The sequence below is a fragment of the Columba livia genome, chromosome Z (genome assembly GCF_036013475.1).
Source record: "Columba livia isolate bColLiv1 breed racing homer chromosome Z, bColLiv1.pat.W.v2, whole genome shotgun sequence".
NCBI classification, from domain to species: domain Eukaryota; kingdom Metazoa; phylum Chordata; class Aves; order Columbiformes; family Columbidae; genus Columba; species Columba livia.
The window spans coordinates 56,178,023-56,193,881 of NC_088642.1; the positions used below are offsets into that span (position 1 = coordinate 56,178,023).

A 15,859-nucleotide genomic window follows, 5' to 3' on the forward strand; every position below is an offset into this window, starting at 1 on the left:
GCTGCTGGTGCTGGACTTGTTTACACATAGCAAACAGGATTGAGTCGTAATCACGTGCTTTTGCAGTTACTTTTGGCTGTAGTTTTGCCACATGTTCTTTTTCTTAAGAAGTATTTCTGTGTGGTGCTTTTCTGTTTTAGAAATTACTATTTGTGAACTTGCAGAAATACAAAGGTAATTTACTTGATGTCTCTAACATCACTTATATGGCACTGGGAGATATCTCCATCCCTTTTCATAGAAGTATTTAAGGAGTGCCACTGAGTTGTCTCTCGCATTAGCTGTGACATAGTCATCTGGCACAGCACCAGCTTTTGTGTCAATTTTTCTCTGTTAAAACTTGAACCAAAAATATTAAAGATCCCTGGCTGCAAGGCAATTCTGAAGTGTAAAAGAACGAGCTAGCTAATCACTGAACTTTTATTGTTTCAGTCTTTGTGTTGTACATCTCTCTTTACATCTGTATATTAGCAATTCTTTGGGTTTATCACCTAGGCATCTAGAATGTTTGTACAAAGAGGCTAATTTATTCATTTAAACTGATTACTCATTTAATTTTAATCTTCCTTTGATTTTTCTGCTGAATGAGTCCACCCCACTCCCCTTTCACTTTCAATAGTGCAAAGATACTCTGATCTCTTTGGCCAGTCTGCCTTTCTGAATGTTTTTCCTCCTTCTCTGACAATGAAAACTCTATAAACACTGCAGCTCTGTCTTCCACAGAAATCCAGTGGCTAGTACCCAGAGCAAAGCTCTCTGTTATGTGCTCTTTACCTGTCCAGTTCACCTCTAGGGTTTAGTGGCCTGCTGTAAGGAGTGCTGTGTCTAACGTAGAGGAACTGGATCTGTCCCTAGAAGCTGAGTGCTCCATGTTATCAAGGAGGATGTGGATGTTCCAGGACTTAACTGCAGTTGGAAGAATCTGGGATGCTTACAGGATGCCTTCTCCCACTTACCATCATCCAGCTTTCAGACTTTTGTGGATACACTGAAATCTTACCAAGATGAAGATTAGAGGCCCCTGGGACTGCTGCTTACTTATGGGACTTCATTGTCGTCTGTAACCGTGGAGCCCAGCACATTTTTGCTTAGTTTTGAGACATGCACTAAAAAAGCTGAGGCATGGTTGGCACTTGATGCTGCACTGACACAAAGACAGCCTGAGCTCCTGTATGCTTTGGGAAAATAATGTTTCATCATCTTTTACTGCATTTAGACCGCTTCTCATTCTGCCTGGTGGTCAGGGAGTTTGAGGTTAGGCTTCCTGGTACAAGAGAGGTAAGCATGGAGCTTCTGCAGAGAGTCCAGCAAAAGGTGCCTGAGGTGATGAAGAGACTTGAGCGTCTCTGATAGTAGGAGAGGCCAAAAGAGCTGTAACTGTTCAGCCTGGAGAAGAGAAGGTTCAGGGAGGACCTTACTAATGTATAAAAATACCTGAAGGCAGAGTGCAAAGAGGACCGTGCCAGATTCTTTCCAGTGGTGTCCAGTGGCACAGTGAGGGGCAAGGGGCACTAATTTAAACACAGGAGGATCCCTCTGAACATCAGGAAACACTTTCACTGTGAAAGTGACTGAGCGCTGGTACAGGTTGCCCAGGGGTGTTGTGGAATCTCCCTCCTTAAGAGATATTAAGTCCTGGGCATCTTGTTGCAGGGGCTTGGAGCAGATGACCTCCAGGGGTCCCTTAGAACCTCAGCCAGTCTGTGATTCTGTGAAATACAGCGATGGTGCTGCAGCAGCATCTTGCAGGTCCAGGTCTACTGTGTCTCCAGTTTACTCAGGCCTTTAATTAGCATGGGGGGAATCCTGTGGGATTCATGTTTCACTGTGCTGCCACTCACTCGTCAGTCCCTTACAGGTGTACAAAGAATCGTTTTGTAGGCACTCCTGGGCCCCTGTGGCCAGGTACCTGAGGGGAAATCAGTGAAAACCTTAGTTCTGCAGTTCAGAGGTCCTCCAGTAGCAGTATGTCAGCGTGCTTCTTGGGCAGTAGCCAGCTTCACTGCTTAGACTGTCCAGTGGGGAAAACAGCAGGGTTAACTTGTTACCCTGGGTTGTGGGCTGTGGTGGGTAGTACAGGACAGACTTCCAGCTGGTCCCTGAACATCTGCAGGACTGAGGCAGCCTGTAGCTTCAAGCAGTTGGTTGCAAGCTAAGGGGCCTCCACACCTGAGCCAGTGTCAGCACCCGCAGCCATGTCAGTATTATTATGCAACCTAGGGCGGTTGTAGTTTCAGGGTGTTGGCAGATGGAGTAGACACAGCAGAATTAAAACCCTCCAACTAGGGTACACATGCTCTGTCAGTGCGCTAACACCATGTGTGAAGTGTGTGCGTGATGCTGGCTGTGCATGTAAGCCCCAACTGGTACCAAAACATGCGGGTAAGTGACACTTGGGTGTGGTCACGAACTCAGTTGTTTTGCCCAGTGCTCAGAGACGCCCTGTCTAGTGCCAGTGAATTCCTTTTGCACAAGACAAATTATTTATAGATGAAAAGTAACAGAAGGAAAAAATGCCACCTTCTTTTCTCCTATCAGCAGTCATCACTAACAGAGGTGTGCTGCAGAGTCAGGAGATTGTTTGCAAAGATAAGGGCTGATAGTCAGTGTGTACATCCATGAAAAAAAGGACATGTAATAGACTGATACACCTGTATTCTAAAATAAATGCAACTAACTTTTTGAAACAGACAGTCTGTCTAGTTGAGGTTACTGTGAGGTCAAGTGAAAACTGGGGGGGGGGTGAGGAAGAAACATGCCAGATGCTGCCGTGTATCCCTTGGCGGAGCACGGCAGGGCTGGAGTGGCAGAGCAGCCAGCTCCTGCCTTGGCTTCTGGGAGAGAGAGACCAAAGCTGGCAGGACGCTGCTCTGGAGGAAGCAGGTGCCTGCTAGAGGAACCGGTGGCTTCTCTTAGGGCACTTGGTGGGGATGGTGAGGAAGGACCCAGGCTCAGGTGCAGACAGGCACCCACTTCCAAAGCAGCAAGCAGTCCTGCTCCCACTCTTTTATTGCTTTATTTAGGACCCGCCCCCCTGCCTCGCTAGTATGTGAAGGTAAGCCTGTACCCTGTAGCTGACTATTGTGGTACACCATGTCTCCATTGTCACCTCTGCAGTACACTAAAGCATCTGCTGCCTTGGTGTCTACAGGTGACTTTGATGTCTGGGAGAGTGAAGTGTAAGGCTTCAACACACACATTAGCTCTGTCTGCTGCGGGGAAGAATGAAGGTGTTGGTGTGGTCTGATGGTATAACATCTCCTGTAGTTTGGGAGAGGCAGGACATTTGTCAGGCTGCGCTAGATTTGTAACCTTGGCCCATGAATAGGTCTGTCTTTTAATGTAATATAGCTGCTCAGTTCTGCTGCGTTAAGTAGGCAGTGAAATGCTTGAGGAGAGCAGGACCCCTCAGCAAGTGAGAGCCATCAGGGAGTCATGCTTGGCTTGTAGCTCTTATTTTCCAAAAATGGACTTGTGTTTATCCTTTTGGCATAACCCTGTGTGAGGGTTTTGTGTCTTGTGTGCTTTTTGTTTGTATGTTTGTTTGTTCAAAAGTCGTCAGAGCCTCAACCTGTAGAATTTCTTTGCATCTTGTCCTGAATAACCAAATGATGGGAAGTTGTTCGAGCTTTCCTTAGATGATTATTCCAGTAATGGCTATTAGTTGAGTTACCTATCTGGGGTTATACTATTTTTTTTCCTTTTTTTATGTGTGTGAAAATGAGTAAATGAATGGAAGGCAAAAGCCATTTGAATGCCAGATTATCTTCTTGTCTGTCTTTTCTTAGTGGCCTGCTTTAAATATGCTAAGGCATTTGCTTCCTACAAAGGCTTCAGTCTTAGTCCTCTGCCTGCAGAATAAGGTATGTTCAAAAAACAAACAAAACCCCAATCACACAAAAAAACCACAACAAAAAACAACCAAACCCCAGAAAACAAAACAAACAAACCTTCTTCTATGTTATGGAATAGAAGTGGAGAAAGCCTTAGAGATTTTGGTGTGTACTCTGTGTGGCCAAGCGTGGTGACCTTGTTAATTTTCCAGTGTATCTTGTGCTATGGTGAAGAACCTTGGAATATCTCAGATTTCTGACTGAGGAGACTGTAATGAGGATGTCTAGAAATGCATTTTTATATTTAGCTTTTTAGTTGTAAATGAAGCTTTTACCTTCCTGCCATTCTCTGTTCTGATACAGTTGCCTTACCAACGAATCCCTTTTCATGAAGGGAGAAAATGATTCCCTCCCTAAGTCTCTTTGAAGCAAACCTCCTTCTTGACCAATTGATAATGCAAATTACGAAGTTTATTGCCTTTACAATGATCTTGTTCTGAATTTCAGGCAGCACATTTAAGTCCATCAGCAAGCAAGGTGGATTGTTTTTATGATAATGCAATTTGTTTCAGTTCTATATTGAGAAATAAATGTCACCTAGGAGTATTTCCCCTTTTTCCTAAGCTAATGGTGTCTCTGAAACAATAAGTATCGTGAGCTGCCTTCTCTTACCTCATTGCCTCCTCTTACCTCTCTTATCGCATTGTAATTACAGTTCTTTGAGCTACATTTCAGAAGAATGCTGGAAGTGGCACCAGGCTTTATTCCTGGATCAATTAATGAATCCACACTCACCATAATTTCTCAGACAATGCTGATTCAGGCTGATCTGGATTTTGGTTGGTTACTTTTTTTTTTTCTTGTTGTTGTTTTTGTTTCATTTGCTTTGTAGTGCTTTTGATGCCGTGAGTTACCAGGGAGTGACTGCATCTCGGCAACTTTGCTGGTTTTCTGTGATCTGCTTAAAATAATCATTGCAGTTTGAATCCTGCTGTATGATTTTGTTTCTAAATGATAAGGAGTTTGCTGTCGACTCTGGACTTTGTGGATCATTATCTCACCCTCACACAATAGCTTTCCATTTGGAAAAGTGTCACACTGAAACAAAATTTTCAAGTAGGGGAAGGAGTAGAGGCAGGAGATGTTGCTCTCATAGATGACACTGTTTCTCCTTTCACATGTCACCCAGTTTATAGACTCAGATAGGAAAGAGGCTGAGGTGCCAAAACTACAAAAGAGGCAGATTTCAGTTTGGACTTGAAATGCTTCCCTAGGAGTAGTAAGATTTTTCATGTCTTATCCAACACTTCACTAGATATCTGAACTAAGTTTCACATTTAAGTATCTTGGGAACATCATCTTGTTACAGTTCCGTAAAAAGTGACTATTTGTAGAATTTCCTTTTCGTTTCTATCACGTGCAGTCAGGTACTGATATTCTTGCTGGCACCGGTAGTTAACTTGTTCTGAAAAACCTTATTGTGAGATGTATTTGAATGTGCTGTTTTATTTGGTCTAAACTATGCAGTCACACTGGTATTTGGAAGTAATTTGGACTAATATTTTTGGACTAATATTAGATTTGCAATACATCTAGCTCCTTTAGTTTTTGGCTTCTCACACGGTAGGTCTCAGCAGGGCTGCACACCTCTCTGCATGCGTTCCTCATCCAGACACACTGTGTAGGTGAAGAATCTGTTCGGAGAGATTGCAGGATTCCCAGAGAGAACTGCGGCCTCTGCCAGTGAGCACTTCAGTGCATAACTTACTTGCCCGTTGACCTGATTTAGAAGCCCAGGAAGAATGGCGTGAGTGAGTAAGCATGTGTGTGAATAGGCAGAACTGACAGGATTGGATGCAGAGAGAGACTCCCTGTTGATTGAGGTTGAGAACGTAATCATTTTTGTTCCTGCTTTTCAGCTCGAGGATGGAAGATAGATGACAGCGTAGGCTGACAGTGAGTTATCTTTCTTGAGAGGCTGAAGTTGGAAGTTTGAACTGAATTGGCCAAACAAGAGGAATGAATTAAAGTTCTTACATGTCCTGCATGATTTTGCTAAACAGTAAGGTCTTTTAAATAGAAGGAGTTATTTCTGCCTGTGGTAGTATTTTGAAGCAGACAAAATGTCCTCACACTTTATGCCAGGCTTGCTTTGCTCACCTTGTCAGATGTGTCTGTCTTGGAGGCAGGGAGTTATTTAGTTTACAGACTCTCTTGGCACTTAGCATGGCAACCACTCCTTGGTTTTGCCAACAGCAGGGTGCTTTTGAGTAAGTCAGAGGCAAAATCCTAAACAGCTGGGGAACTTAGATGTCAAAAACTGAGGAAGTATAGATTTTGCTCAGTGGAAACATAGAGCAGCAGAGCACAGATGAAAAAATCTTTGCAATTATGGAGTTGGACCTAAATTCCAAGTCATTCTTTCTTCTCTTCTTGATGTGAGGGTAATGTGTCTCACAGCCATCCATGAAAGCCCCGCTGAGGACAATCAGTGAAATTCCCACAAAGAGCAGTGGAGTACATGTTGGTAGCCTGAGTCAAAGCTGTAGTTCAGAGCCCTCGTTTCCAGGTAGGAAGTATGTTCTCATCGCATACCTAACCGATGTGCTTTTGTAATAGCATGTGCATTGCCCTGTCATCTTCTGTGTCAGCTTCAGGAGTCCACAAATTCAAATTCACAATAGTCTATTGCTGTACTGCCAAGCCTGACAGGTAAGGAACTCTGGAACCATAAATGCAATGCCAAAAAGATTCATTAAAGATAACAATTAACAACATGGCTGTCTCAAAAGTAAATATCCATACATTCCTTACATTATCTTGGATTCCATTAAGCAAAAATAAGTAAGTACGAGATGCACAAAAACAGTGGCAGGTACTTGTTCCTTCTGTTGTGTATAACAATGACATTGAGGGTTCAGTCAGATTATTAGCTTTCATGAAATAAACCTGCTATGATCAGAGTGACTTAATCAAGTGGAGCAGATTTTTACTGTAGAGAAACCAAGGATGTTATGAATTGATTCTTCTTTCCATGCTGCTCTCTTTTTGATTGATAACAGCACAAGAGTATTTGTAATAAGAGGGGATAGTTTTGTATCACTGCATGTTTTCAGAGCATTGCACACCCATTAGCTAATCAGTCAGTCTGTTGCCTTTGTGAGCGAGGAAGTAGTTAATTATTACTATCCCTGTAATCTAGGTGGGGGAGTGGAGACAAAGGCTGTTAGCAAATAGTGTGAACTGGAGAGTGGGTCTCTGGGGCAAAACAGTAGGTGCTGGGAACCTGATGTCTGTGTTCTACGTTTTTGTTTGGTTTTGGTTTGTTCATTTTGCTTTGCTTTAAACCAAGTCGAGTCTGGTTCCAGGGACTAAATGGCTGGTTGTGGGTAGAATGCTTTAGGTGTGGTCCTTAACCTACATTTTTACTGGTTTTATTCTAAAGGAATCCAGCTTCTCACTTAGAAGTATTTTGATGATAAGGAGAGCACAGTGAACAAGAGAGATGAGAGGGTTTGTTTTGAAAGTGTTCTGAACCTAGCTTAAATACTAGTGTATGTCTACCCCAGTGGTTTCAGGTGGGAGATTTGCCATGCCTACAGGTTAGTTGTTTAGTTGGAGAAAAGGGGGCTGAGGGGAGAGCTTATCACTCTCCACAACTACCTGAAAGGAAGTTGTAACATGGAGGGTGTTGGTCTCTTCTCCCAAGTAACAAGTGATAGGACAAGAAGACATGGCCTCAAGTTGTTCCAGGAGATATTTAGATTGGATATCAGGAAAAAATTCTTCACTGAAGGGGTTGTGAAGCACTGGAACAGGCTGCCCAGGGAGGTGGTGGAGTCACCATCCCTGGAGGTGTTTAAAAGACGGGTACATGTGGCACTTAGGGACATGGTAGTGGTAGACTTAGCAGCGTTAGGTTAATTATTGGACTCAATGATCTTAAAAGTCTTTTCCAGCCTAGATGATTCTATGATTTTCAGAGCTGCGAAGCACAGCTAAACTGGAAAAATGCATGTGTTTGCAGGCATTTCTAAATAGCATTTTATATACGTGGAACAAAAAGTTGGCCTTGTTGCTTCACTACTACTTTCCAAAGAGTGGTGGAACTGACATTCCACCTCAGGAGTTTTCCCTCCCTATTAGTACTGAGAGATAGTGAAATATTAATCATTTGAAATAAGTTGATTTAGGTTTAGAAACATCTTTTAAGTCTGATTTTCATGAAGAACATGGGCTACTTACTCTCTTTCTCTGTATATCAGTGCCAGTAGTAGTTTGAAGTCATTAGTCCATTACATGAAAAAACTTTGAACATATCATGCTCTTTAATATACGTATTTTTTTAATTGTCTGAACCATTAATGATATTTCATTTGTGTAGTACTTTCCATGTTGGACCCAGCAGAAAGTTTATATTGTAACATAATTAATTGGTTAGAGAAGTTTTTATTCTTTGATCAGGCTTTGTCAAAACTCGTTGGTTCTTATTTGTCTTTTTTAGCATCTAAATTACCAATTAAGTAACTTCTAAATTGTTTGACCTTTTCCTTCAGTGAATGGTTATAGCTACTGTCAATTCAAAGCAATGTTCTTTGACAGAAGCATCAGAAAAATGAGATAATGATAATAAATATTTCTGATCTTATATTTAAAGGAATTGAGCTGGGAAAAGCACAAACAACCTTTCAGACTGTCCTTTTGTGAGAAAGAAATGAAAAATACCTCTCCTTCTGCTTGTCTCTGCATGTGCAAGTGTATTCATGCAGCATTTAAAATAACTTTGACCTATGCCATGTGTGTAGCTGCAAAACTGTTGTTAGATGAGAGGTTTGATGCTGGCTTTCCTATGTCAGTTTTTTGTCTGCCAAAATGACCCTGACTTGAATTTTTTCATGCTCAAAGTGAGCCAGATACCTTTAACTTGATGTACAGCTACCGTGTTTGCGTGTTTCTCAGGAGGTTTTTGGCCACCAATACGAATGGAAAAGTAAATTTTAATTCAAGAAAGAGATGGGAAGCTTTTGATCAAGTGGTTGATAGAGTACATTTACAGTGTTGAAGTATTTTTTAGAAACTATCCTACACTAACTAGAAGGAAGAAGTAATCTTAGTCCATCAGTTGAGTTTGTAAGAAAGCAAGCTATTATATTACACTGTAATGTTTACAGAGGTCAAATACTCTCCTAATTGCTTTCAGTATCACATGAAATCACAAAAAGCTCCTGACCTTATCTATGCTATAGCTCACCTCCATGGATCTTGTATTCTTCTTGGTAAGAAGAAAAATAGTTGTTTATTAAGTAATATGAAGAGAAGGAAGTAAAATATGTAAAAACTCTTGAGGTGGGATTGGATTTGGGGCTTGATAGCCTGCCAGCTGAATTCACAGGACATGGAAATACGAAACATAACTTCATTGTCCAGCTTCACAGGCAAAGAGAATTACAGACTGTCTCTCATGGCCTTGCATAAAATTAATAAATATCTCATGAATTTGATTAGAAAGATAAGTTCAAGTGAACAAATAGTGGTGTAATTATCTGATTCATTAGCTTCTAACTAAGATTGCTGGTCAATAACATAAAAAGACGTATCTATTCGTGTAGCATTATGTTAGCAATCCTTCCTTGCAAAAGCCAAGACAACGTTTTTGTTAATGACAGTTTGTTTTGTGATTGTCCAGTTTGCAGTCAGATTACGTGTACAGCGTTGCTGGTAGAATGGATGTAAACCAACTGGCCAACATGTGTAGTTGACATAAAGGAATTGTTTCTTTGCCCAATGGGGTCATGTTGGTAACTTAGTAGCTGTCAGTAATGAACTGCTGTTGCAGTATGAAAACATCCCTTGATAGAGGTGCTTCTGAGAGGGTTCCTGTGATTTGACTTAAAAATCAGCTCATTACAATGTATCAGAGTGTTAGATTCTTTGATACTGAGGTTCTAATGAGATCCCCACTGGAATGGTTAAACCATTTGCTCTGCTGCAGACAGTGGGTTAGTAGGATTTAAAATGCTTTGCACGAAGTTGTTTGTTGCATAAAATAGCACAATAAATAACAGCAGGAAATGGCAACAAAGATTAGATTTGTGAAAACCTACTTATGAAGTAAAAAAGGTGACAGAAGCAGAGCATATTACCTGGATCCCAGTACAGTTCCTTTTCCAGTGAGCCTTTGTGGTTCACAAATCAAATAAAATAATTTATGGCTAGTGGGTGAATTGCAGGCATGGTGCTTCGTCCTATCTGCACAATCCGTGGCTACCGCAAAGCTCCAGGGCATCTCCTTCCCTACATGCTATTGATCTAGATGGTATTTCACAGCCAGAGAGATACACTGTTTGAGTTGTCCACGAGCAAAAACTTAGGAAGCCACTGTCCCTTCTGCTTGCTTTGACCTGTAGAGCTTCAGTAGTGGTTGGTGTTTGTACTCGCCTGTTCTGCTTATTCAGAATACGAACACATTTCAGGAGTGGTGTGATTCAACCCAGGATTATGTCTGTAAAAGGCTCTTGAGTGAAGGCCAGCACCACAAAGAAACCTCATTTTTTCATTGGTAATTCATGCTAGTTCTGCCTTAAATAGCCCACGGCAAACACAGCTTAAGACAGTTCAGAGTGTGCTGAATATAATTTTATCCTTTTCAAAGTGTAGGTACTTAAACATGCTAGGACGTATTAGTCTGGACTCTTGCAAAGGCAGCCCAGGGATAATCAGCGTGCCATTTACTTGTTGTGCAAGTGTCTGCAGCCTGTGGATGTTCTTAGAGGGCCCACTCACATGCTCAGAGTAGAAGTAGCGTATACACGTACTGCAGTCTCTGTGCACACGCTTAGTAAAGCCAGTGCTTTCTGCGAGCACCAGGCTCACCACACAAGTACCAGCAGTGCAGTTCCGTGGTGTCTGTGGAGGAAGCTCAGTGATTCTATTAATGTGTCAGGCACGTGGGCTGTATACAGACCTGGTAAATGACGGCCTCTGGAAACTTCTGCTTTTACTGCTTATTTGACGTAGGTCCTTCCCTGCAGCAGGGAAACATCAAGGCTGGCAACCCTGCGCCAACAGATAGTAGATGGCCTTCCAATATGAAGTTTGTCTTCTGTTCATCTACAGAAATAGGGATGGTTGCATTTCAGTCTTGTTAATTCAGGAAATACCTGTGCAAGGGAAGAGAAGAATCTAAGACACTTAATCTCAAGGTAATAAAAATGTAGGAGATATAAAAATGTAGGACTTCTTGCAAATTTCACATTCTTTCCAGAGTTAATCAAATACTGGATTGCCTGCAGTCATCTGTTGTTTGAGAGGCACCATGTTTTGAGTAACTGGAAGCTGGCATACGGTACAGAGTACAAATCACTGCATCTGTGTTTTGCCAGAAACAGCTAATGCACCTTCCAGTGGAGGGTATGTGATTAAAAGGGAGTCTGTATGGTTGTGGAGCACCAGTAGGCACAGTTCTACATAAGTCCAAATGGCACTGTGTGAAGATATAGTTTGGATTAAGTAGCTTGTCCACCTGGAGACTTCTTGATACTGACTTCTGTTTTTTAAAAAAATTTGGATATGCAAAGCAACAATGTAGGTAACATCTTATTAGCTCTGATTTGAAACAGGTAGCTCATGTAGAAAAATATTGTGTGGAATTATTTTTTTTTTTTTAAGTATCTCAGTAAAATCTAGCATGCAGCTGAGATTTGTAGAAAAAAAAATGGTATTTATTGGTTAAGTACCAATAGCCTTTAAAAGTAATGCAGGAAAATGTCATCGATACCTGTTCTTCTTGATTGTTTAAAAATAAGCAAACAGTTTTCAGTAATGAAAATTTACAACAATAACATAAACACCTTTGTGAGGAACTGTTCTGAGGACTAGTAAACCACATAGAACAGGCATAACCACACTGGGCTCAAATGTGTTCTTGTTCAGGCAAGTGTGTGTTTCACCTCTGTGTTGAGAAGGAATGGGATCATGACCTGTACACCTAGTTTTGTGATGTAATAAAACACCTTGCAAAGAATTGGTTCTCAAGTAGAAGTTAAAAAGCATTAGAACAGGTTAACAATAAACTTGTAACAACAGAGTTGCGCTAGAGTAAATGTAAGTAATTAGCAGAAAATTAAGTGTTCTGCTGCTTTCATTTGATAGTTTAGTTTAAAAATATAGTGGTTAGGAGAAGATTATAGAGTGGGCTCTTTAAATTTCTCTTCAATCGTTAGTATGCTATAACATAGGTGAAATTACTTATTAGTACAGTGTTTTAACATGTTTAATCTTCTCATTAACTATCGAGTCCAGCAAGATTGACTGAAATAAAAGAGGACTAATAAATTAGTTTTATAAAGCTTGACATTTACACATAACTTAAGCTACCCAGGCAAAAAAAACCACCACCACTGTGGAGCAGCTCATGTGTGGTAACTGCTCACACCATGGTAACTCTGTTCTTGGACTCCTCTCTCCCATGTTAAAAACTACTTAGGTACTTAGGTTACTAAGTGAGTGGCAGAGAATTTTTGAAAGCATCTAATGCTTATTTTTCAAGAATGGCTCTAAAATGATTAAAATACACATTTCAGTTTTTATGTCTACTCTCAGGTTTTTGCCCTCATGCATATTAATAAGGCCATACTTTGCACTAATCTGTTGGGACTACTTAGAGTAAGGATGGCAGAATAAAATCCTTAATAAGGATCACAGAAAAAAAGAAGGTTTTATGATTAACCTTTCCTGAGGTCATTATCACTTTCTTTAATTTCTTTTTCCAAGCTGTTCTTTAACTTAATTTTTTTTTTGAAGTGTAATTGTGCCTTTTCCTTACTACTGATATCAGTGGAATCTGTATAGGAGGAGCTAACAATTAGAAACTTGTGGGGCGTTTTTTTTCTTTTCCATGCACCTCTCCTCCTGCCCCCCAGAAGAAAAAAGTCTGAACGTACCCTGGTCTGTTTAGCTGCAACAGGGTTTGTAATTTCTTGTGGTTCTGGTAGTGGAACTTCAGTATGGTGACTCTGAGCTGCATAGTATAAAAATCCATATTTTTATGTAAATACAGTGTGAGTTTTCTCTTGCAAACTCGAATTGCAGAAATAATTTTGCACTCAAGACTTAGAAATGTATCTTTTCTGAATGTTCGCATTTTGGAAGTATCTTATTGTGCTGTTTGAGTGAGATTGAGGTAATTTTCTTCATGCAGTTAGAAACTAACTGGTTTTGTTGTTGTTGTTGTTTTTGTTTGTTTTTGTTTTGTAGCCAGCATAGTCATTGTTTAGATTTAGTTTGAGAACCAGAAGGTAACATATTGAGACAGAATTAATATTTTTCGTCAAGTAATGTTACAATGGTTTTGAGGTTGAATGAAGAGAATGTAAGAACTTAATTATACCTTAGTTGTAGTCTGGGAGCCAAGGTCTTTCTCTATGTCTGGAGGTGCAAGGCAGCTCGGAAGGGGGGCATGGATGGGACAGACCTTGACTGACATCCGGGCTGACCAATGAGAATATTCCATGGCATGAAGTATTGTGCTTCTTATTTAATAGGAGTTGGGTTTTCCATTTGAGGAGACTCATTCCAGCTCTGCTCCATTCCGGCTGAGTTCCATTCAGGAATTCCTTCAGTTCAGCTTTTCACTGTTCTGCCATTTTGCAGAGGCCTCTGGGCCTCTCTGCCCTTTTGGTCTTTTCTCTCTCTGTCCCCAGGATCGGCTGTTCGGGACCAGGGTGCTCTGGCTCTTCCTGGGACTGGCCGCTCAGCTCAGATAGAGTTTGTGTGGAATTGCATTGAGTTTCTATTATAGTAATATATTTCTATTATATTGTTGTTTTATTAAACTGTTTTTATCTTTTATCTCAATCTGAGTTTCTCCTTTCGCTTTCAGTTCTTTCCCCTATTTGGGGGTGAGAGAGAGCGAGTGGCTATCATGGTTTTCAGTGTTAGCTGGGGTTAAACCGCGACACTTACTAAAGTGTAGGAAACCCGCTGTCATTTTTTTTACTTTCTAAGTTATCTTGTTGGCAGGAGGGAAGTAACTGGCAGGGTGAAGTAAAGCTATGTGATAGCTGATAAAAGTGCTAGTCTCTGAAAACTTGTGCAGAAGCCTTTAAAATGTGTTTTTTCTTCTTCTTCAGGAAATAGGTGGAACTGTGAAGTATAGAAAGCTGTGAAGATGGCACAAGACGACTTTATAATCAGATTTAAAAGCTGATATCAGATGACAGTCAAAAAGGATTGCTATTTTTTTGAATAGAAACATCAATCTTAAGTTTCATATCAGGGAATAACACAGGACATCTGGGATTCAGTCATCTGTTGCCTTCTTTTAATACATTTCTGTAGATTCATTGTTTGTCTTCCACAGTGAGAAGGTAGTCTTTAACTGCGTGTTTTGGTCAACTAAGTTGCTTTACCAAAGTTGACAAACCTCCTGTTGTTTACTACATAACATTTTTCCTGAACAGCTCCAAACTGAAGACCAAACTTCAGTTGTATTTTATGGGACTGTTCCCATGCACCAGGTATTAGAGGACCATCCTTTGTCTGTAAATGTCAGAATGCTTGCACGTTTTTGTAAACAATGTAAGAGAAGATCAGCTGCAGCTTCTTCATGGCAAACATTTTTGAGGGAACTGCTAATTAGCATGAAGTGTTGATTGTGCATGAATGATTCAGCAGCTTCTGTGTACTTACCTCAGAGGGTGCAGTGGTTAATTTTTTACTAATGCGCAAAGGCTTCCAGCACTGTTTGGGTCTGTAAGGCAGCAGTGTTGGCGCAGCTGGGCTTTTTCTTCCGTTTCTTGTGTGACAGATAAGACAGATGGGGTCAGCAAAGTGTCCCAAAACTTGGCAGCTGACCAGAGGAAGAAAGGATATTTCAGAACTACCTGACTATCACATCATGTTCTACTCCCCATCCCTCTTGAAAACAAAAATGTTGCTAAGCATGGAATAGGGTTGGCCGCCGCTGCTGATGAGAGTGGCATCCTCATGCTTTTCCAGACAGCTCTCAGTCACCAGCGTGATGGCAGCCAAACGGCTCCGTGTTGCTTGTGGTTGAAGGCTCCAGAAATAAATTCTGCACCATGATCTTCATAGGGAGCTGCCTTGCCTGCTTCTGGTCTGTCTCTGGAAGAGGGGCTCCTTCCTCGTGCCCTCCTGGCCAAGGGCCGGGCTGTGCCCGCAACATGGGTACGTGAGCGGCTGCTCGCACCAAGCTGTCGTGGGCAGAGGTGGTTTCCTCCACATGCAGCTCTCTTCTCCGGGCTTGCACGGTGTCAAGACCTGCAGGGGGAGGGTGGACGGCTGCTGGTGGGTTCATGAGCAAAGTCCTGACCAAAGGGTGGGCGCCATCACTGACGGAAACACGTCTCTCTTTGGTGGTGGTTTTGCAAATTCTGCAGAAAATCAGAAGCCACACGGAGGAGTCTGTTGGCCAGAAATGGTGAAGTTAGCAGAGTAAACAGCGTTTGTCTCAATACTTGTCCTTGTGTTGAAAGTGTTAGCATTTTCAACATTTGTACTCTCCATAAAATGAGCTGTTATTGTACAAGCTTGAAGTCCTTTAGGGCAATAGTGGCGTTATGCCAGTTTTTTATGCATCTAAAAGGTCTAGGTTGTATTTTCAGTCATTGTAACCTATTATCTGTAATTATTTTTTCTTCCTTCCTTCCTCCTAGAGCAAGCCTGAGAATGAAGAAAACGTTTTTAACCACTCCTGTTGCATTTTCCAAGGTTCCATGATACATTTCCAGACAGTCCAATCCTATATAAAAGGGAATTAGAGACTGCAGTTTATAAAGACAAAAGTATTTTATTTTTAACTTGAAAATTGGTGGAGTTTCGGATCTCATGTTTCCTCCACATGTTGGCGCACAGGGGCCTCCTTACAGCTGAAGGCCTGGTATAACTCTAAATAAGCTAGTTTTTTTTCTTTGGTACTGTGTTTTTACTGCAAAGATATAAAAAGAGGAATGCAAAAGTAGAAGTAAATATGGAGGTGCCAAATATAATCACCTTTCAGCATTGTG

General features: G+C 41.2%; 1 protein-coding gene across 2 annotated transcripts in view; it reads left to right on the plus strand.

The window, feature by feature from the left end:
• The window catches only part of LOC102093509 (guanine nucleotide-binding protein G(q) subunit alpha), a 148,010-nt gene that overhangs the window by 14,191 nt on the left and 117,960 nt on the right, over positions 1 to 15,859 (plus strand). The window contains exon 1 of one of the 2 annotated variants that reach the window (XM_065045936.1): positions 6,017 to 6,402. The exons of the other annotated variant lie outside the window; for it this stretch is intronic. Within the exon in view, the coding sequence (XP_064902008.1) occupies positions 6,300 to 6,402 (103 nt within the window). The 5' untranslated portion in view covers positions 6,017 to 6,299. Of the gene's footprint in view, positions 1 to 6,016; positions 6,403 to 15,859 lie in introns of those variants that run through there. 2 annotated transcript variants of the gene reach the window in all.